We start from the raw sequence: 23,847 nt of genomic DNA, 5'->3' as shown, positions 1-23,847 counted from the left end.
CGGCTACGGAGGCTGGTTGTGTCAGTAATCAGTTCTCTATACTATTCTGGCCTTGTAACATGGCGTATTATTCTATGGGAAGAACCTTTTCGCAGATGAATGTATTGCATTTTGATACTATGCATCCCATGAAGTGATGGATAGCGTCGAAATTGTTGCTTCCCTGGTACCAAGGGGCTCAGCATGCAAAACATCCCCACACTATTACACTGCTACCAATAACCTGCAGTGTTGTCATCCGGCAGGATGATCTATGGACTCAACTTATTTTCGCATTACTCTGCTCTGCTTATCATCGTGAAAAAGCAAGAATCGGGATTCGGCAATCCAGGTAAGATTTTTCCAATTTCCACTGCCTAATGTTCCTGAGCTCACTATAACCTCACCGTCTTGTTTTTTGTTGACGTAACTCAGTCGTTGAGTCATGCGTTTTATGTATAGCAGTCTGACAAATTCGGTTTAAAATTTGGCAGATGAGGAAGTGAGTTCTAGATAATAGAAAGTGCATGCCGCAGAAAACCTTTCCGGGTGCTACCAGGCGGCACGAGTGCATATGGTTACCACGCCTGCTTCAGACCAGGGCTAATCTAAGTGGCTCTCTCTCTGGTGCCATTTTTGGTGTTGCTCGTCCAGCAAAAAAGGTTCAGCAACACTGCTTTAGACTATTTTTGATATTTTTACAATGCACCAGCATCATAAGCCAATTGTATATATTTGTACAAGTCTATATTCACAGGCCGATTTACATGTTCTGTGGGCTCAAAAACCCCGACTATCTCAAGAGTGGAAGGCCATACTCCCTCCCCTTAAGACCCTAAACCAACTCTTTCGGGGTTGCGATCCTATCGTAAAAGCAACGTTGACAAGAACACAAGCGATATTTAAAAATACCAGTGCAGTTGCTAATATGTCCTTGTTATTTTTATCACTCAACTCTTTTACAGTTGCGATGCAGCACACCAAGGGGATCTTGTGTTTTAATTAAATTCTGGAGAATCGAGTATCGTAGACTTAATGTTGTTGTTGTAGTTCGGTTTAACGACACTTAAGATTATGATATGGGATTATTGATCTGTAAGCCCACATCATAATCTTAAGATATGAATATGAGCTTACAGATCAGGATATTGAGGATGAAAATTTGCCACAGAAGATATTTTACCATGCTAGAAATATTACATTGATAGCGAACGTCATTGAGATCAACATGGCACTCACTGCTCTTTTTTATTTACGTTTAAATGAGAGAAAATAAAGTTTTGTGCATTTTATCAAAACTTTGAGTTTGCGTCATGAGAAAGCAAATGAAAAGTGCTGCGGATAAAGTATTGGAAAATTTATACCAGTTACAGATAAATTTCCTGATAAACACCACGTCGGTCAGAGTTCAAAAACGTTGGAAAAACATAGTTATGTAGCTTAGCAACACACGTCATTGCCTGGAGGATACAAACCAACTGTCTGAATTCTGGAAGAACTTATAAATGGAAGAGGCATTCAGGAAGATCTCATGTTTGAAGTGTAGGGATGAGGACGAAGAAAAATTTCCGTGTGCCTGTATATTTGAGAGAGAGAGAGAGAGAGAGAGAGAGAGAGAGAGAGAGAGAGAGAGAGAGAGAGAGAGAGAGAGAGAACTCAATGTTTTCAAGGAACTTTAAAAATTAAAGATGCAAGCCATCGTTTAGAGAACTTTCTTAGGTTCATTACCAACAATCCTTACCTGGATTTAACAACCATGGAGCATTTTGTTAGGTATGGTAGTGTTATTGTCATGAAGTTTCGCCAGTAGAACGCTAATATCAGTTGAATTTAAAAACGTGGCAAATCAGTTTTCCTTGTAAACTATTAAAATGAGATCTCATAGATACGTGCAATTTCCTGCCTCCAATTCAAATGAAGTGTTATATTTAGCACCTCCCTTAGACGACAGACTGCAAATATTTCATTCCTTGAAGATGCTCTGAAACAAATGCATTTTTTTGCCGAAGTCTTGTGTATCATTTAAAAGAGAAGATTGAGCTCTTAGTGATAATAGGCTGCCTTTGTTGTCGCATTAATTTGTATACTGCAAGAGGAGACTTCATGCCTGCCTTTTTGCGAAAGTAGATGTATTTGATAGACATTTACTACAGGGTGTTTGGAAAGTCACTGTGCACTTATATATTTATTAACAGACGTGTTTCAATATAGAATACAGGAGGTAAATATGAATGACAATTATAAACAATGTAGAAAGTGACCCCCCCCTTAGCATCAATACAGCCTTGGATCCTTCTTATTTTGTTTCTAAACATCGCTATCAGTTGCTCGCTTGAAATAGACTGAATGAATGCTGTTATCGCTGCTTTCAAATCATCCAGCGTGCGCGGACAAGCTCGATACACTGCAGATTTTGCTGCTCCCCATAGATAAAAGTCTGGTGGATTTAGATCTAGTGAGCGTGGGGGCCACACGTCTGTCGAAATAATGCGGTCTCCAAAACATTCCTTTAATAACTGCATAGATCTGTGAGATGTGTGGGCAGTAGCACCATCCTGTTGAAACCATGTGTAATTGATTTCATCACTTGTCATCTGACCGATGAAGGTGCGAAGAATCTCCAAACAATAGCGCTCGCTGTTTATTGTGTTCATAAAGAAAATAGGGCCAACAATTCGACGTCTGGAAATCGCAACCTACACACCAACCTTGAAATCATGTAGGGGTGTTTTGTGCAAAGTTTGAGGATTATCGGATGACCACAATCTTGAATTTTGCGAATTAACATAACAAGAGATGGAACCATGCTTCGTCGGTGAAAAAGGTCAGATCCAACACATAAGCTGTATTCTCTTCGATAAATCGGTTAAACCATCTGCAATAGCGTATTCGTTTTTCATGATCAGTTGCTTTCAGTTCGTGTACCGCCATTATTTTGCATGGGAAGAGCTTTAATTTCTTTCTGACGGCTTTATGAGCAGTTCCAAGACCAATATCATGCTGCTGAGCTAACTTTCGTAATGATTTTGATGGACTCTGCAACTACTGTCAGAAATATCCAACAGTTTCTCCTCCGATAGCTTTTCTGGACTTCCACAGCGTTTGACATCATCCACTGCTCCTGTTTCCCGAAACTTATCAACAAGGTTACGAACTGTATTGCGATGTGGAACAGGTGTATCTGGGAATTTGTCAGCAAATCGCTGTCGCACCACATCTGTGTATCTATCACCTTCTCGGAATACGTGTTCGACGAGCCATACACGTTCTTCAGTTGTTAAAACCATATTGGGATCAAAATCTGAAATATAAACAAAATATCATTAGAAAAGTGCACAGTGACTTCCCGAACACCCTGTATTATCTAGCAAGAAGTGCTAAAAGGGAAGATGTGTTTAAATGCTCTCATTTAAACACATGCATGCCACTGAAGTAAAATCGAGTTAGAATCATGTGTGTACACGTTGGCTATTGTGGGATAAAAGTTTAACGAAACTGCCGCAACAGTGGCAGCCTTTGACAAGTCTATTTCAAGAAGGGTTGGAAGTGGTGAAAAAAGCCATATGTGCATTTTTCAGGGTTACCAGATTGAAAAGTACAAGCTATCACTAATGAGTTGCACTGGCTCATGTCCAAATGTAGTCCATCATCTAAAAGAAGTCTGCAAAGTAGACAAATTAATTAAAGAAAGAGATCTTATGATGAAAGCATTGCCAAGCAGACCAAGCAAGCTCATAATTTTAAGCATGCTATTTTTACTCATGTTCCTTTCTTCCAGTTTGAATAAAGTAATTGTTTGTTTATTTTATATGTTATGTCAACCTTTGAAAATCTGAACTTAGTCCTTCAATCCAACATACCTCACATTTATGGAATGCGGTCATTACTCCCAGATACGTTGAAGAATATTATGTGGAATTTTGGTATACCAACAGGTTTTTTTTTTTTTTTTTTTAAATCTTCCAGTTTAGAAGTTCATTACCATTGTACACTAAACCAGGAGGATGATTCTGACTCAATCATAAGCATTTCTACTGCCAGCTTGTGGAGAGTCCAAAACAAGAGGAGAGAGTTCTGTTATTTTGTTCAATATTCTTCTCTGACACACACTTCTTTCTTGGTGAATTGCTGCCTTGAATTTCGTACCCTGCGTTGTTCTCAATTCACCGGGGACACCCAGTAGGAGCCAAAAATATACCTTATGCAATAGAACAACCTTCTATTGTAGTGTTATAGAAAATTTAATTGTAAGCTATGAGAAATGCCTTATTACGCATTTATTATATTATATGCATATTATATTATATTATATTTTTATAGACATATTTACATTACAGACATTTTTGTTATATTATATTCTGGGCATTATTGTATTATAGTCATTTGTTATTATATTATGTTTATTATTATAAATTTGGCAGTTATCTATCTGTGTATGCATCGAAGTTTTACTTCGATAGTAAAGATTTTTTTTTTTTTTATATATATATATATATCTCCTCGTAGAGGTCGATTATAAATTATATACCTAATGGTAAATATAAATTATGGGATTCTAGTTTAAAAAAAACTTCTAGTATGAATCAATAACGGACTGACCATGTGAAGAGTGTGATGAATTGTGGGTAGGTTGTATCCAGTTCCAAACGAAAACAATATAATACTCTGTAAAATTTATTCCTACATAAAATATTCTATTCTTCGTATGATGACAACATCAAAAATATTTAATTATTACATTTTATTGTATTAATCAAATGTTTTCATGTGTTTAATAAACTGATGTCATCTGAATAAGGTATACATGTGGGTTGTGTGAATTTTTTTTTTTTTAACTAAAAGAAAGAATGCTAATAAATAACATCTGTTAGAAATATTGCACACAACAGAGTTTGGTGCTGGTCCTCCACTGATACTGCTGATTAAGACTTTTAGTACTGCTGATTAAGAAGGGATTAAGTGTTCAGACTAATTGTCATTCTATAGAAATCATATGTCCATATTTTAAATGTCTACAGAAATCTCATTGTATTTCAGTGATTGTTCAAATGTTCTGTATGCGCCCCCCCCCCCCAAAAAAAAAGCTACAAGTAAAGGTCTCTGATCACTTGATGTCTAATTGTGATATTATATTCTGTTTCTACCAGTTCTTTCATTTAATAAAACTGTTGCCGTGTACATTTTAATTGAAGACGGTTATCATCCGTTCTTATTTATAAACTGTTTACTTTTATATACCTTTTAAGCCATGTTACGGAGTCATCAGATCACTTGATACTGTCCAGTAGTCCTCATTTTGTTCTAGATGTATTTGTTATCGATTTATTTTTTTTATATATATTTTTTTAATTGCAGGGTCATCTGAACACTTGTAAATATGATGCCATTCCATGCACCAACCACTGTGCTGCCATGATACCTCGTTTACTCATGGAAGATCATTTGTTGTACACATGCCCGAAAAGAAGAACACGTTGCGAATACTGTGGCCGAGATTTTTCTGGGGAGATGTTAGAGGTAGGTGAAAAGAAATCGTTTTAGAAAAAGAAATGATATTGCCAAAGATACAAGAACTGTTTGCTAGAGTAGAGTAGAATAAAGTTTTATTAAAAAATAATAAAATAAGCGTAAACTGAATGGAGAGTGCTCTAGAGACAAGGTCCTTGGCGATAAATAAAGCAATTTATCTGAGGCAATCGTCTCAGAGTGAGCTTTGATTGGGGGGGGGGGGGGAATCACGACAAAAAAGTTCAAAACAGAAAGTTAAAAGGGCGAAAATTTTAAGGTTAATTTCCTGCGCTGAAATTGCTTGCTTCTTATATCGTCGCTGCCTTTTGTACAAATGCTTCTAAAAATGGAAAAGAACTGGAAGTTAAATATTTGTGAACGATTTTTGCTTTTGTTAACGCAAGGCAAGTGGGCATCCAAGCTGTTTTATACTTTTGTTGCGTACCAATATACTCAGCATGTTTGTACGCACGACCCTAGAAAAACGCAATCGTCTAATCCAGTGGGTTTCAACCTTTTTTTAATAACGGCACCCCCTAAGTAATTTATTTTATTTTGCAGCACCCCTACTCAATTTTCTCAATATATATATACTATTAAAAATATAAATGTTATATAATATTTATTACAATAATATAATTATAAAAATTACATTTCATAATACAAATTATATATATACAGTATATAATTTTATTCTTTATATAGAGGTACTAAGTAAACATCAATTATAGATCACCACAAAATTAAAAAGATACTGTACACCTTTTTATAATGAAATAAACATATAAATTAAAAAATAATAATAAGTTTAAACCCAAATTATGTGGCACCCCTGGAATGTTGTTGCGGCACCCTAAGGTACCGCGGTACCCGGTTGAAAACCACTGGTCTAATCTCTTCACGGAAGTTTATTATACGAAATTATCGACACTAGTATATTAGGCAGAACCCTGACTACTACTTCTTCAGAAAGTAATTACAAATTCTCTTCGCTTTCCTCCCTGTCACCATAAGGTCAAAGGGCGTCTTACGAAAACATTCCTGTCAGTGTCTAAAAGAGTGATTGACGGTAGAAGAAATTGACTTAGTGGCGCTCACTTCCGGAGATGATGTGAGCCCTTGTGCATTAGTGTTTGTTTTCCTGCTGGGGAACGATGACTTAGTTTCTGTATTTTGTAAAGAACTACTAGATTTCAAATGAACTTAAAATAGACTGCAATAAGTACTGAGAATACCACTGTGATGTATTAGAGGGTGGCAGTTTGATGTTATTAATCCCTGCTCTTCGCTCGTTCATACAAATTGGTTTCAAAGATCATTCGCTGTAACTGGAGCTCTGCTGAGTGAAGATTCGACATCCAGTGATTCACTCGTTTTAACGAGCATACTGAATCTACCAGTATGTTTTTTTTTCCTTTCGTAAATATATTATAAATCCTCCAGAGAGAACCGCCCCAAGGTTGTGACCACGTGATCATAATAAAGCATTCGTATGAATCTTGTGGTAACTGTGCACCACTTTGTCTGACAATAACTGATAGCTGACAGTAATCGAATTCCTCAAAAATTATTTGATTGAAAATAATGTAAACGGGCACCAGTATGTACTCATATCTTTATTCGGCCTTTATATCTTGAATACAGATTTTCTCCGAGAGTAAGTTCCAGACTGTCTCGGCCAGAGACAGCCATAAATGTTCATAACTCTTTAGATTTATGTTCATCGTTGTTTGAGATACCAATGGCCGGTTACTGTCGAAAATAACTGAATATAGGCTTAAATCTAACTTTAAAATCGTCTGTATTTGAGAAATGATGCGTTTTCGAAGAAGCTTTTGCAGATGTGCTATTAAATTTGCATAACATAAGTTATTCCGTATTGAATAATAAACCTAGAACACTTTTCACTCCGAAAGCTACTTGTGCAAAGTGAAATATCGTTTAAATTACGATAACAAAACATTATGAATGATAATGATTTTCGAATCAATATTATCAATTTGAATAAAAAGCAGAAATATATTCATATTTTTAATTAAAAAATCTTTGATTACTTCGATTATTCATACGTTGCGAATATGTATACCGTTATTTATTACACTATCCATATCTATAATAGGTACGAAGTTCGGAATAGAGCTGGTTCGAGCCTGCACTACCCAAGAAATAAGCGTTTCGTATTTTCTGTTTGATTTGGTTTGGTTTTTATGGCACACGAGCGGCTTAGGCTATAATGCGCCAAATCCACGTATAGTAAGTCGGTGGCTGTTTCTTTTAGAGCAACTATTCGCTATTCACTGCACACAGCAACTTTTTTTTAAGTGTTTCTCATCCATTTTTGAGTTTCTCATCCTTTTTCCCTATATGAAATCACATTATTTTTGCTAAGAAATGAGGGACAGATTACGAACTGTGAAATGTTGATATATATGACAAAATTTAAAGTGATTATGGAAAACTTAAGTAACTACAAAGTTTCTATAATTAAACGAACGTAACATAGTCTAACGTTTGGGTCTAGTTGATTTAGTCAACACAGCTTCCCTCAACAGCTACTGCTCCGCTCACGGCTAACTTCCCCCTTCTAATTTTGAGGCGTGTGGTATCTTTGAATTTTGTTATGAGTATTCAGCATACATGCAAAGGGAACTTCGGATACTTTTAATAATCGTATTGCATACATTAAAAATGGAAAAAAAAAAAGTGCTTCAAACTTTCCTCTCTTTCTCTGTGGTTAGTGTTTCCAAATTATGGAACTACGAAAACTGACACCCTGTCGATTGGACAGGTTATGACCTGGTCATTCAATTTTGTTAAACAGCATAACGTACCGTCTATGTGTGTGTATACCCAAAGGGAAGGCAGCCGGAAATTTGATATCACGAAATAACGTAACATACACTATATTGCCAGAAGCGACCAGATACTGTACCTACATGTTTCAATGAACCCTTGTATGGATACAGCTTTAATAACGTATTAGCCCACATTTCGCCTTGATTATAGACAGTTTTTAAATTCTGTACAGTGGGACCAACTGATGATGTTACCAACAGCAAATTCTAAGTGGGAAGCATTCAAGGAATTAATAGTGGAAGCTACTAAACGTTTCATGCTAATTAAGAAATATTGTTCAAGGTTTAGGCCTAAATGGTTGTCAAAAGAACTAATGAGACTCGTGGCAGAGAAGAAAAATGCATGGGATGCATATAAATTATCAGACGACGCAGAAGCCTATGATATATATAAGCTAGTGTAATCAAATCACAAAGGAGGTTAGGCAGGCGAAGGCAGATTACGAGAAATCTTTGGCAGAGGATGCTAAGAAAAACAGCAAGGATTTCTTTACTTATATAAACTCTAAAAGGAAGGGGATGAATCTGATTGGTTCACTTGATATCGATGGTTCGACTGTTGATGATCCTGCCCAGATAGCAAACAAACTGAATGAGTATTTTGCATCTACATTCACACATGAGGGGTTATTAAGGTTTGAAAATGCCACAAGGTTATCAAATTGTAACAGGGTGCTTAATGATTTTGTAATAACTGAGAACAAAGTGGGGGAGAAATTGTTGAAGTTAAACATAAGAAAGGCACCCGGGGTGGATGGGATCTGTCCAGTTATATTAAAGGAAGCGGCAAAGGAAGTAAGCAAACCCTTAGCCATAATTATGAGAGCATCCTTGGACTCAGCGGAGGTCCCCACGGACTGGAGATGTGCAAATGTGTCCCCAATTCACAAAAGGGGATCGAAGGATGACACGAGTAATTAGTTTAACCAGTTAGTTTAACTTCTGTTCCGGGTAAAATAATGGAGTCACTGGTTAAAGATGCATTGCAGGATCATCTAGACAAGACTACAGCAATAATTCAGACACAGCATGGGTTTGTTAAGGGAAAGTCTTGTGTGACAAATTTGATAGGATATTATGATGTAGTTACAAAGGAACTGGATGCAAAAAATAATTTTGATATCATATATTTGGATTTCAGGAAAGCTTTTGACACTGTTGTGCATGGAAGACTATTGCACAAATTGGAGTAGAATGGTATTAAGTGTAAGTTGCTACAATGGATAAAAGGATGGTTGAGTGAGAGAAGAGCGAGGATGGTAATCAATGGGTGTTGCTCTTCGTGGACTAATGTTATTAGTGGAGTCCCACAGGGTTCGATGTTGGGTCCACTGTTGTTTTGTATATTTATCAATGATATTGATGAAGGTATATCAGGCTTAGTGTCGAAGTTTGCAGATGATACAAAGGTTGTCAGGGTTGTTAATGACAGTAATGGCAGTGTGTTACTGCAACAGGATCTAGAAAATTTGGGCAGATGGGCTGAGAAGTGGCAACTGAAGTTTAACATTGAAAAACACAAAGTACTGCATATGGGTAGAAGTAACCCCAGAGAAACGTACCAACTGTGTGGTGCTACACTTAAGGAGGTAGAAAATGAAAAAGACCTAGGAGTAATTGTGCAGTCAGATATGAAGTTTTTCTGAGCAATGCAGACAGGCTGCCAGGGTAGGTCATGGGGCGTTGTCAATGATATACAGGAATTTTGTTAGCAGGGAAAAGGAGGTGATTGTCCCTCTGTATAAGGCAATGGTCAGGCCACGCCTTGAGTAGTGCGTGCAGGTCTGGAGGCCTCATTTTAGGAAGGATGTAGATTTGCTTGAGCGTGTACAGAGAAGGGCAACAAGATTGGTGAGGAGAATGAAGGGATCCTCTTACCAGGAGAGGCTTAAATTCTGCAAATTGCCGCAGCTGGAGAATAGGCACCTGCGAGGTGATCTAATTGAGGTGTATAAGGCCTTGAATGGGTTGAGCACGCTGAATTCTGATGTGATTCTTCCACGTGTTCAGATTACGAACCTAATGGGGCATAAATTCAAATTGAGGAAGGACAGATGTAGAATAGATGTGCGGAAATATGCCTTTAGCCAGCGGGTGGTTAATTGCTGGAACAAAACTTCCATCTGTCGTTGTGGAAGTTGATAGGTTAAATAAATTTAAGGAGGAACTGGACAAATATTTAGAGGGGATTGTTTTGTAATTTTTTTTTTTTTTTGGTTGATGCTGCATAAGCTCATACGATTGCTTTCTTGCATCACATGTCATTACTACTATGACATACTATTACCCGTTGATTAAATTGAATTGAAAGAAAATTTAAATAAATAAATAAATGCAATAGCTGATACAATTTTTCGTTTTTCTTCGCCTTTTTGTCATTGAATTATTAATATCAATTGTAAAAGGTGAGTTGGAAAACTTAATTTGGAGTATTCATTTGCTCAGGTAGCTGATATGCGTGTGAGAATGCATAGGAAATAATGCTGCATTTAAATAGTAAGAATACAGATAGAGCGATTAACTTTTTTTTTTTTTTTTTTTTCATTTATATAGTTTTGTTTCCCATTCTTCATTTACGTACTCACTTAGTTTTGATGACAGATCTATTAAACAGTACGCACGTAGCTGTTAACGAGGCCGCGCAGTGATTCGGCAATTAGCCCTAATGATATTTTGGAAGTACAATGCAAAACTTAAAATTTATAATAAGGAAGGAATAATTTATTACCAAATACTCCAGAATAACTGAATTAAATTTAGAGCGCTTCAGAGATTAACCGAAATGCCCGCTGAAAACCATACGAACAGGACATTAGCGACACTTTTCGAATATCGTACTAACCCTATAATTAGCATTCCCTTCTCTCTTAGGAATATGCTAGCCACTCTTATGTACATATAACCCAATTTATAATGTTCCACTTAGTATATAAGAGAAGTGTGTGGATGAAAAGCAACACGTACTTAATATTCCCTGATCTGAATAATAGTTTTGTTTATTGTTGTAAACGTGAACGCGGGTTTTATTGTCATGTAATTTATTGTAATTTTAATCCATTCTTTAGTTAATTTTGTTTCCTTTTCTTAATTTACAGACTCACTTAACTTTGATGACAGAATTCGAAAAGAATCCTGAAACGTTACCAGATAACAATTTAGTGTCGATATTTTTTTTTTCACAATAATATTTTAACATTTGCAGTCTAAATTACCTTACTTCACACCAATCTTTGCCAAATTATTTATCTACAGTAAGAGCATGATAAAGTATTACTTCCTCTAAAGTACTCAATATTTTAACGTTTTCTTTATTTGTTCAATATTGACATCAGGATACTCTTCTTGCACAGCTTCTTCATCCACATTCGGGAATACATGTAGGATTCTGCGCACTTTGCCTCTCCTTTTATGCCACTGTAGATATTGTGTTTGTAATTGGTATCAGTAAAAACATATTTCGTTTTTCCAGTCCACTTGGCATAAAGTATCACTATTATGGACGCAGGCAGTATGCAATCGTTTATCTGTTGTTGGAATTATACGCTTTCTGTTATTTTATTTTAAAAAATTACTTACCTATTTTCTTGAGACGAGTTGTATGTTCTAATTTCCATGCAGATAAAAAAGGAGAAGGTATTCGTTGTAATTTTTATGGCGAATTCGTTCTTTCAGGATTCATGCCACTTATCGACTTTTACTGGATAATTTTTATTTGATTTTTTTACTCCCTTCCAATACACAGAGGAATAGTTATTGTTCTGTGATGCAGCAATCCTCCTTCTCCATTATGTGCCTAACGCTGTCGCATGAGAGAATAAAATAAGCCCGACAATTACTTCAGTTCGAGACTAACACAGTTAACGGAAGTGCAAAATTGTCTTGATAGATAATCGGTAGTCGGCGCATGTAGCTTTCAGCCCGTAATGTAGTCTGTAACGAATCTGTCACAACGACACCCCACGCTCTGTCGAGACTTCTGATGCACCTCTGAACATTGTGCCAAATAGGTTCGTACTAAAATTTAGAAAACTTCTAATTCTGTTTTTTGTGCGATCCTTACAATTTTTTATTCTTATCTTGAAACCTGATATTGCATGTTATGAATACGATAAAGATTTACCAAATATAACTGTATAGCAGCCATGGCTGTATGAAACTTCGTGCAACCATGATTGTTAGCCAGCATTCTCGAAATGCTCATTCAGTGAAATCATGTAGGATTAAATCAGTAAATGGATTTAGAGCTTAAACTAGTGTCTGTGTGCTAATATTCATCTTTGTTTAAGAACAACATCAGCAAATGAAAACCAAGAAAAGAATTTACCAACCTGCCTTTGTGATTATTTAGGTCAACAGAAATAGGAGTGCTCTGTTTTGATAATATATATTGCGTACATTAATAAAGGCATTTGTGTAGGGTGGGGGGGATTGCAGAAGGGAAACCGCACTTTCAGGCTAGAAGGCATCTTGCAACCCACCATTTCGAGTGGAAACTCTTCGCAAAGTAGAAATGCAAACTTTCCATAGCAATTTATTTTTCAAATATCCATGGTGGGAGGAGGTTGAGTATCCTCCTCTCACCCTGGATGGCTCTAACCCCTTTTGCTTGGTGGCTCACCCCACCGTCCACTTTCAACTCCCACCCTCTGAACCAGGATGGGCGGCCTGTACTAGGGGTCCCCTCACTGCCTCAGCTACTGTCTCCTTTGTTCTCTACCCCTTTTATTCCATCCTCTTTCTATCTCCCCATTATCTCCTTTCCAATATTTATTTATTTTTTTTTAAGCGGGGGAACTCTCCTTGGATGCCTAGGCTACCCCAGGGTTTTTCCCGCCATAGCTTTCTTCTCTCCTAATGTGTCCTGGCCCGCTTCCCCGGGGCGGTATTAGAAATTGGGGGTGTTAATGGCTCTCGACAGGCATCCAGGCTAAATGGCCAAAGGAACAACACAACCCACACTAATACTTCACAAAACACACACTAACACACATCCTGGCCTTATGCAGAGTATTGTATTCTACACAAAGTTGGGGGGAGACCCCCTGGTGTCTACAGATAAAAAATTATGTCACTATGATCGATATCTAATCAGGAAATGACCTATGTAATTATTTACCCGTGCATTTGTAGTGTGCGGAATTCTCAAGGTCAAATAAATATCACTGTGTAATTACTTACCTGCGTTTATATAGGTCACTTAAGAAAAGGCCCTTTGCTTCCGGTTTCATAACGCACGAAGAATATTGTTGCATCCCAAAAAGCAGGACTAAAATATTTACAAATTATACAAATATTTACGAAATACTAAACTACATACAGATATACAATATTCATTAATATACAAAAAAAAAAAAAAAAACACGTTACAATGAGGCACGTGCACGAGGTTGGTGAACGTTATGGAAGCAGTTGTAAATAATTAATTGCATTTGTAGGTAAACATTATTAATGGCTATTATTAATTGCCTCGCCCTTTTCTCCAGTCGGCTCGAATAAATGTCACTAGGGAGAAAACTTTTTTAATGTATAGAGAGAGATATATTTAGTAAATTAATAATAAAAACAAACTCTTCAAAAAAGTACCAACTTCATATGCACGGCGCTTGAACCAAGAATACCTTCTTTGCTTGCATTCACTACGTTGACCATTCATTTCTCAATCAGTGCACTGCCACAAAATAGAATTTCCACACTTGTATATCATAATTAGCACTCCAATTAATTTCATGATATAACATGAAATGCTATGGAAAAAAAAGTCTGATTTCCATTTCTCTTAAAAGAAAAAATATAAAATTTCTTGGAAAACTGTTCATTGAAATTTGTTAAATTCTAACAATTCTGAATTATAAATTGTCCAGTTGTTAAATGTGGGGTGACGGAAAAACACGCCGAAGTTAACAGACGCATGGCGCATTTGTAAATGCACCTAAAAATTAAAAAAAAATTTCAGTGAAGAGTCGGGACATTTTAATTTTTTTTTCATTAGATATTTTCAGAAATTATGACAACTCATGCCATTTACGATCTTATTAACTAGATTGAGTTTTCAAACTTCTTTGATTAACAAGTCGATTTCCAATGTTAAGATTAAAACTCTGTCGCAAACATTGCTCCCTTAATCACAAAGTTTTCCTGTACTTTCCTGTATGAATGCACCAGCCAGTTATTTCATTTTGATTGAAATTACGTTGTTAGTTAGCTGAAGGGGGTGTTGAATTCATAAAGATGTGACAGCAAAATAATAAATGTTTGGAAGTATCCTTGGTTCTCTCACAAAACTTTATTAAATTACCTTTTCCTAGTATAAGTTATTTGGTTTTTAGGAGCATTACCAACTAAGGCCATATTGCTCCAGGGATATGCAGTGGTCATTTCCTGACCTTTCCGCATCCTCCATATTTGGTGGTCACGGGCTCGAACCCCGGTCTGATCAAGAAGCGTGTGCTACGCACTGCTACTCCTGGCTACGGAGGCGCCTCTAGTATAAGTGTTTATTTTATTATTTTCCTTTACGACCTAATCATATTTCATAAGGTCTGAAGTCGCCGAGTGGTTAACAATGAGCGCAGTAGCACACGCCTTTCAGTTTACTATGGTTCTAGCTCACGTGATTGCTAAATACGCTTAATGGTTATATTCTTGTGAAAATGATTAGTTGTAAACTTCTCTGACCTATATGATCGTACCAGAGTAGTGTAAAGTGTGTTCGTGTCAAACGGCACCAGGGGTTCCCCCCCATCTCCGCGTGGTTTTCTTTGTGGGTGTAACAGATCACTGTTAAGGCCAGAGATTTAAAAGTGTATGGGATTTGGAAGTATTGTGCTGTGTATCGTTGTTCTTCTGGCCATTTAGCCGCTGGACCCCTGCTGGGGCCCAACGTTGCCCACACTCAGCCCCGTGGAGGCAGACCAGGTACACCCAGCATAATTATTTACTCTGGCAGGCCCTGCCACCTAATTTCCTGAGATTTCAGTGGCTAGGGCCTTAAAAAAAAAAAAATAGTAATAATAAATAAAATAAATAAAAATAATAATAATAACGCGATTTTAAGGGGTGGTTCGCTAATGAGGTTAAGTTTCGGAATTGATGCACGATTTGGCTGTTATAATTTGGAAGTTTAAGTTTTTGTCGTGTGGGGCGTACACTGTGATGTATAGAGAGAGAGAGAGTGGGGGGAAAGACTGAAGACTGGAGGGGAAAGACAGAAGTATGAGGCCAATAGGGTAGACGAACCCAGATATCAGTGTGGCATGCCCATGCCGCACCAGGAGAAGTAAACGGGGGAGACGGGGGAGGGGACGGTCCCGGCCCCTCCCACCGCCAGGATATGGAGAGAAAGTGGGCCAGACTAGGTGTCCAACCCAGATCGCCAAAAGGCGAGGCAACAGCGCAGCTGCGGTCACAGTCATGGTTTTTGGATGTTCAGTTCAGTGTCACTTCAGGTAGGTCACAGTCTTGGTTCAGTCTCACTTGTCTCTTGTTCATCTTATGGGATCAGGAAGAGGAGTGATGACTCTGGTCAGTTTGTAGTACTGCTTTGATGTCAATTCAGGTAGTCATATTCGTTGAGAGCATCAGTCCTGGCCATTTGCACCAGGTCATGAATGGAGAGTTATCTTTGTTGGTAATTTCTTCTGATCGGTTGTAGTCATGCGGTATGTTCATGCTGTAGTCTCCTCCTTGGTTAGTTTCAATGGAGTTCTTCTATTCAGATGTTTCCATATTGTTGCGGATAGCGATTTCTGTTCTCCTTCTGTTAAAGATGTCCTGGGCGTAGCGGCTGAACGCGGTGTACTCGTCTTCCGAATCCAGGAGGTGATGCTCATTGTCTTTTGGTACAAATTTTATACTGGTGATGAGTACTGATCTTTGTTCCTCATAGCATTCACATTTGTGCTTGTTGTTGTTGTTGTTGTTGTGGGGGTTTTATGGCGCATAAGCTGCTTTGGCTATAATGCGCCTTCACATTTGTGCATGATATGTTGCCACGTCTCCATATTGCCACAGGTGCAAGTTGGGTCCTCGGTCAGTCCGAATGCATTCAGTTTTGCGTTAAAGGGCCCCATGGCCCGTCAGGAGGAAGGTGGTGTTCAGTCCTGGGTAGAACCATTTGGGGGCTTTTGGATAGGTCTTGTCTACGTAGGGTATAAATCGTACCAGAGTATCAGCAGAACATTTTTTTTTTTTTTTTAACTCTGTGGAAGAAACAGTGAAGTTTTAATCGATCTAATTACTTTAATGATTTCTTCGCCAGACTCAGTTCCTAGCCGAAAGGTTTAGTAAACATTTTTGACAAATGGAAGTCGGGTATGAAAGTGCTTCTAACGTTTCCTAATCTGTTCCTTATCGCGGAAAACATTTTTCTATCTAATGTAATTTAAATAAATTTGTAATCATAACTGTGTCTATGAGCACTTCATTAAGATTCAAAGCCATTTACTTTGCAGCAAGCTGTTGGTGATTAATCGATAAAGTTGTTAATATCTGTGGAATTAAGAACTGTAGCCTTCCTACTGCATCTTCTGACCTCGGTTATGAATATTGCCATATCCAGATGTTTTAAATTGCACATCCAAACAATGAATCTGGTGGGGGGGGGGGAATAATAAAAAATTCAATAATAGTTATTCATATAAACGAATAACTATTACTGGATATCTATTAACTACTAATAGTTATCATCACTGATTTTCTCCATGAGAAAATCAGTGATGATAACAGTTCCAAAAAGAAAACTAACCAGTACATTTTCACGACCTTATTGAAAGCTTTGCACCATTTGTGTACTTCTGATTGGGATAAATGTTCATCTCGCCAGAATTTTAAGTTCGAGTTTTTTCTCGCCTGAGTTTTAAATCGTTTAAGAATTCCCCCAGTTACACGTTTTCTTTCCACAAAAACTATAAAAATGCTCTGCGCAGCCGAACTGACTACAGTAGACATTTGATTACCGGGAGGCAGATTTCTCGGAAACTTCATCTGGACCTTTGTTTTCTAGCTAGCTCACTTTGGTCTTATTTGCGTTGCGTCCATCATGTGAAAAAGAAATGTATTATTATTTCTCCCCGATAAGAGGGGGGGGGGTTCCACCACGTGACGAGTCAGGTACCAAGTGCACAGGTTGGTTATGTTACTGTTGCTCGAGGAACTCTGACTATCCTACAAGTGTCCAGGATTGCGACTTTCTGGAGTTCTTGGTAGGTGTTCTCTAGGAGGCATTGCTGCTAGGCTCTTATGTAAGGCCTTTGGCACCATAATTTGCGCCCGTGTGTATCGGTAATTGATACGATGATCGGGATGGTCGTTACTTTTTCCATATGCCACATCTCTTTGATCTCCTGTGTTAGGTCTACTTACTGATCTTTTTTTCGTGGATTTTCTGGAGGTTGCCAGTGTTGGGCACCGCTATGTCGATCAGATACGTAGCCTTTTCCTTCTTGATGAAATGATGGTTATGTCCAATCTGTTGTGCGAGACTGCCTTGTCCGTTATTATGGCTCGGTCCCAATACAGCTTGTAGTTCGGGGTCTCTAGTACAGCCTGAGATTCGTACTTGTTATACGGTACACTTTGTTTGATCAACTGGTATTTCCTCGCTAGCTTCTGATATATTATCCTAGCATCCTGGTTCGGTCTACGAGTATAATCCGTCTGAGTGATCATCCTGCGGTGATGTGTTGGATCATTTCTTGGGCCACGTGGCGTCGTCGACATGTGTAATCTGTCACTTCGGGCTCCTTGGCGATGTATTTTCTCTAGTTCCTGGTATTATTATATTATTTGTCCCCGATTGGGGATTCCACCTCTTGACGGTGACGGGTATTGCTACCAAGTACACAGGGTGGTTGTTATGTCTGGTGTTACTGTTGGTCGAGGAACTCTCTGACTGTCCTACAGGTGTTCAAGATTGCGACTTTCTGAAGTTCCTTGTAGGTGTTCGCTGGGAGACCTATTGCTGCTAGGCTGTTATGTAGGGTCTTTGGCACCATACCGGTGGCTGACACGATAATCGGAATGGTCGTTACTTGTTGCATATGCCGCATCTCTTTGATCTCACGTTCTAGGTTCGTGTACTTCCTGATTTTTTTCCCCATGAGTTTTCTGCAGGTTGCCAGTGTTGGGTACCGTTATGTCAATCAGATAGGTGGCCTTTTCCTTCTTGTCCAGGCGCCTCCGTAGCCAGGTGGGAAGGAGCAGGAGTGCGTCACCACCAAATACGGAGGATGCGGAAAGGTCAGGGAATGACCACCGCATATCCCGGAGCAATATGGCCTTAGTTGCTACTGCTCCTAGAAACCAAATAACAAACAAACCTTCTTGTCCACAAAGATTATGTTCGGTCTGTTGTGCGGGATTGTCTTATCCGTTATTATGGCGCGGTCCCAGTGCTGCTTGTGGTTTGGGGTCTTTACTGCTGCTGGGGGTTCGTACTTGCAGTACGGTACACTTTCTTTGATCAACTGGTATTTCCTTGCTAGCTTCTGATGTATTATCCTGGTCGTGTCTATGAGTGTACTCAGTCATGGTGATCATCTTGTATCCTGCAGTGATGTGTTGGATCGTTTCTGAGTCCAGTTGGCATTGTTAACATGTGTCATCGGACCATCCGGGATCCTTGGCGATGTATTTTTTATTGTTTCTGGCGTTGATTACCTGGTCTTGGATGGCGAGTATGAATCCTTCAGTCTAAGGGAAGAGCGCCCCGCTCGTGAGCCATTTTTATCTATGTGATCTTGATGGAGATCATTGTAGTGTCTGCCATGGAGTGTCTTCTCTGCTCATCTTTCTAGCTTCGCTTTTGCCTCCTGGTTGGGAGGGGGCTGCTCGCTTAGGTTAAGTCGGGTATATTGCTTGTCTATCTTCCTTATGGCCTGGTGGAGTGCTGATGTGTGTTTCTGGAAGTAATCCTTCAGGTTAGCAATCGCTGTTTTCTCTTCCTCGATGACGTCTATCAGACCCCTTTCTCCTTCTTTCCTAGCAATTGTCAGTCTCTCCACGGCTGACTTCGGGTGGTGTTGGCGGCTTTTGGTCATCATTGTCCTTGTCTTTCTCATGATCTCCTCCAGCTCGGTATTAGTCCAATCTATGACCCCGAAGGAGTATGTTGGGACTGCATAGGTGTTTATGGCTTTAACTGTGTTCCCTCCGTTCGGCTTTCCTTTCAGCAGACTTCTGAGTCTCTGATGCTATTTTTCGGTCAGGCAGACCTTAATTTCCTTGTGCTGTAACTGCTGAGCCTGCATCATCCAAGTATTTGTAGGCCTCTGCCATGGCTTCGAGCTCTTTACCAGTCTGCAGCTGGTAGTTTCGGTTGACTAATTTTCTCTGGTTCAATCCGTGGGTATTGCATTTGTTTAGACCAAATTCCATCCTAATATCATTGCTGAATTCTTCGGTGATTCAGAGTAGTTGCTGGAGTTGCTTCTCGGTTGCAGCGTAGAGCTTGATTTCATCCATGTACATCAGGTGGGTGAGGTTGTACAGGTTCTTTCTTCCTTCCTTCTTTGATGGAAGAACAATGCTCAACAACAGCAAGTACGGATGTACTTACTTGTGGATAACCGGTTAAGGGCTTGACAGAACCACAGTGGGCCCAGGGCACCTCCTGATGGAGATTGGGCTGGTTGTGATGTTCTCGACCTTAATGGTGGTACTTCATTTCGCCATCGTTTCTCCTAGGAGGTTTGTCACTATCGAATTGATTTTGTAAATCTTCAGCGCCTCTATTAGCCAGCTATGAGGCACGGAATCGAAGGCCTTGCGGTAATCGATGTAGGCGGTGTTACAAGTTGCGGCGCTTCTTGCAGACTAGTTCTATAACTGCGGCATCTATGGTTAATTGCACTTTGCATCCTTTGCTGAGCTGCTTGCATCCTTTCTGCTGTTCGGCCTTTATGTTCTGGCTCTCCAAGTGGTCTGATATCTTCTTGGTTATGCATCTGATTAGCCCGTTTTTCGCCGGATTTCTCGTATCTTCGTCTTTAGGCGTCTTCAGATATGTGATTCCTTGAGTGAGAAACTTCGGGATTGTCTCTGAGTGCCTTATCATTCGGGTGAACTGCTCTGCCAGGTGCTTGTGTGTGCAAGTGAGCTTCTTGTACTTGTAGTTGTTGACGTTATCTATTCCTGGAATTCGCCAGTTGCGAGAGTTCCTGATCGTCTGTTTTACTTCTTCTTGAATCTCCCACTCTCTAATCTCTTGTACGTCCATGGTTTTCTTGCGTTCTTGTTCTATGCAGGCGGCTCGGCTGTTATGTATTACTTCCCTGCTCTATATGTTGCCCCAGAACCCCGAACTCCTCAATCGTCTTCTGTTCGGGTGGTCCGTTCCATTCTTTCCCATCTTCTCTGAGACTCCTGTAGAAGCCTCTTTGGTCCTCATTAAAGATTCTGTTGTTTATTTTCCTCTGGGAGCTCTCTTTGTATCGGCGTAGTCTTGCGGAGTGCGAGGAGGTTCTGCTTCAGTGTGTCCAAGTACTCTCCTATTCTCTGATTTTGTTGTCTCATGTTTGCTGTGGATGTTGTCTCTCTGCGCGTGTAGCACAATGGTATCGTCACCGTTTTCCTCACACCGGGTGGAAAAGGCCCGGGTTCGAATCCCGTCGATGACGCGGGCAACTTTAATGAGCTTTTTTCACTTCGTGGCTGAGTTAGTCGGTCTGATGCGTAGATAGCAAGGTCCCCCCCCCCCAGAAACTGGGATTTTTTTCGTCCAGCAAAACAGGCAAATCGACCAGAGAACACTCATAATTTCCAGACATAATAAATAAATGGGTATATATGTAAGAAATTATGGGTGACCCTAAATATAACAGTTTTTTTTTTTTTTTTTTTTTGTGTTTGTGGACGTTCTCTCTTGAGGATGATGTTTACTTTCCCAATCAACTTACTCCTATTTCCCGTTGGTACTGGGTCAGTTGACCCTCTATCTTCTGCTGCTTATTATTATTACTGAACAAATAAAAACTTAAGCTCATTAATTCACATGAAAAAATGCTCAAGTGTTATTTAGAATGACTCTTTACTCGATTACATGGAACAAAGGCAGTGTTCAAATCCCTCAGTTTTTTTTTTTTTTCCCACAACGTGGCGGAATTAATTTTTTTTTTTTTTTTTTTTTCTTTCCTCTCTCTTTCGGAAAATCGCGTTTTTTGCAAGCAACCGGTTAATCGACCACACACACACACACACACACACACACACACACACACACACACACACACACACACACACTATATATATATATATATATATATATATATATATATATATATATATATATATAGTATATAAAACAGGTGAAAAAGGTAAAGAAAGGAAAAGAAAAAGGTAAAAAAAGAAAATAGAAAATAGATGTACCTGGACGCGCAAGGCTACAGAACAGGATACAACTATAAAATAAAACATAGAAATAAATGATAAAGGACATAGTAAGATGGGAAAGTTATTAACAACGTGCCATGCCTAATGGAAGAAGATATGAGAAGAAAAGAATGTTAAGATCCTAATAAATTAAGTGGAAAAAGTGGCTGAATTGATAAGCCAAATCATATTTACAAAAGCTAGAAAAAAGTGGTAATTAATGCATGAAAATAAAAAAAAAATAGTAATAAATAAAAATGAAAATAATGAAAATAAATTGGTACATAGATCAGGTATTTCATCAGGGGACTACACCCGATCATGTACCAAAATACTGCGTTTCTATACAAACCCATGCCGATGGAGGTAGCAATAAATTAAAAAAAGAATTAAAAATTAAAATTTAAAAAATGAATTAAAATTTAAAAAAATTTAAAAAAAATTTAAAAAATTAATTAAAATTTTTTTGAAACCTTCATAAACATGAGTGAGGTAGCCCCAACGCAGTGTGTATATTTTAAGTAAACCGTTAAATTAAAAGGTGTAATTAAAAAGGTGTAACAGGCAGCAGTATAGAAAAGGGAAGTAATACAAGGTATGGGTGGAAAAAAAATAGTAGTAAAAAAAGAGGCGAAAATAGCGAGAATAAGAAAAGAAGGAATGTCCGAATCACCCTCGTATTGCACTAATAGTTCAACGGACGGAAAAAGCAGAATAGAAAGTATAAAGACGTAAAGAGAAGGAAAAGATTTTAAAGATACTAGGCAAGCTGGGTTCGTAAATACCCAACCTCTTAGAGAGGGCCTTGGCTGTGAAGATTGCTAAATATTGTGAAATATTGCTAAATTGATATATCCTACTGAACTTACTTTAAACAAAGAAAATAATGGTAACCAACACGCAAACTTTCTCGATTTAAGCATTACTTTAAATAATTCACCTCTTCGTAATACCTTGGAACTATTTGATAAAAGAAGTCAATTTAATTTCAACATTATTTATTTAACAAATTGGAACTCTAATATTTCCATTACAGTTCATAAAAATATCATTCGTACACAAATTTTACGTCTTGCATATCTTAGCAGCAATCAAACACTTTTTATCAAAGCTTTAAACGGCCTATATACCAAATTATGTTTAAACGATATTCCTATTAATTTTATAAATCGTATTATTAAAAATCTTTCTAACTTCATTAAACATAAATTCGGTTTCACTATATCTCATTTTGATTAGGGTTAACATGATAATTTGTACAGATGTATAGTTGTAAATTTAAATGGTGGTATTCCCACCACTTTGAAAGTGATCACATCACATCATATGACTTCTATTCTGAACGATGCTCATGTCTTTTCACTTTCTAAGTTACCCTTTAAGTTTTATTTATTTAATTTTTTCCATTATTATTTTATTTTAATTATTTTTGCTTAATTATTTTTAATTATTATTCGGACCTTTTCCTCACTTTTAACTATAGAGGGCGTCCATTATTATTTTTCTACTAAGCAACCTCTCCTTGTTTGTATTCTATTTATTAATCATGTCTATTATGCATTTTACTAATTGATGCTACATAATTTTACTAATTGACGCTACATAATTTTACTAATTGATCTACATAATTTTAAAGGTATGTAATTTTATTCTTCTTTATACTAGTTTTTTTTTTTACATCTGACATTAACAAAAAAATATTTCACAGGCTAGCGGTATTAATTTTCCTCTTCTACTAACATCTTCACAGCCAAGGCCCTCTAAGAGGTTGGGTATTTACGAACCCAGCTTGCCTAGTATCTTTAAAATCTTTTCCTTCTCTTTACGTCTTTATATTTTCTATTCTGCTTTTTCCGTCCGTTGAACTATTAGTGCAATACGAGGGTGATTCGGACATTCCTTCTTTTCTTATTCTCGCTATTTTCGCCTCTTTTTTTACTACTATTTTTTTCCCACCCATACCTTGTATTACTTCCCTTTTCTATACTGCTGCCTGTTACACCTTTTTAATTACACCTTTTAATTTAACGGTTTACTTAAAATATACACACTGCGTTGGGGCTACCTCACTCATGTTTATGAAGGTTTCAAAAAAATTTTAATTAATTTTTTAAAATTTTTTAAATTTTAATTCATTTTT

The 23,847-nt window shown here is 38.0% G+C and overlaps 1 protein-coding gene across 2 annotated transcripts in view; it reads left to right on the top strand.

Moving 5' to 3' along the window:
• The window catches only part of Traf4 (TNF receptor associated factor 4), a 499,848-nt gene that overhangs the window by 434,273 nt on the left and 41,728 nt on the right, over window positions 1-23,847 (top strand). For both annotated transcript variants that reach the window (XM_090373613.1, XM_090373611.1), the window contains exon 4: window positions 5,335-5,496. In XM_090373613.1, coding sequence (XP_090229739.1) covers window positions 5,335-5,496 — 162 coding nt within the window. The remainder of the gene's footprint in view (window positions 1-5,334; window positions 5,497-23,847) is intronic.

Source organism: Mastigoproctus giganteus, chromosome 5 (genome assembly GCF_048544385.1).
Source record: "Mastigoproctus giganteus isolate SK-2022 chromosome 5, ASM4854438v1, whole genome shotgun sequence".
NCBI lineage: Eukaryota > Metazoa > Arthropoda > Arachnida > Uropygi > Thelyphonidae > Mastigoproctus > Mastigoproctus giganteus.
Note: the sequence above shows the minus strand (reverse complement) of the source record. Positions and strands in the feature narration are given on the sequence as shown.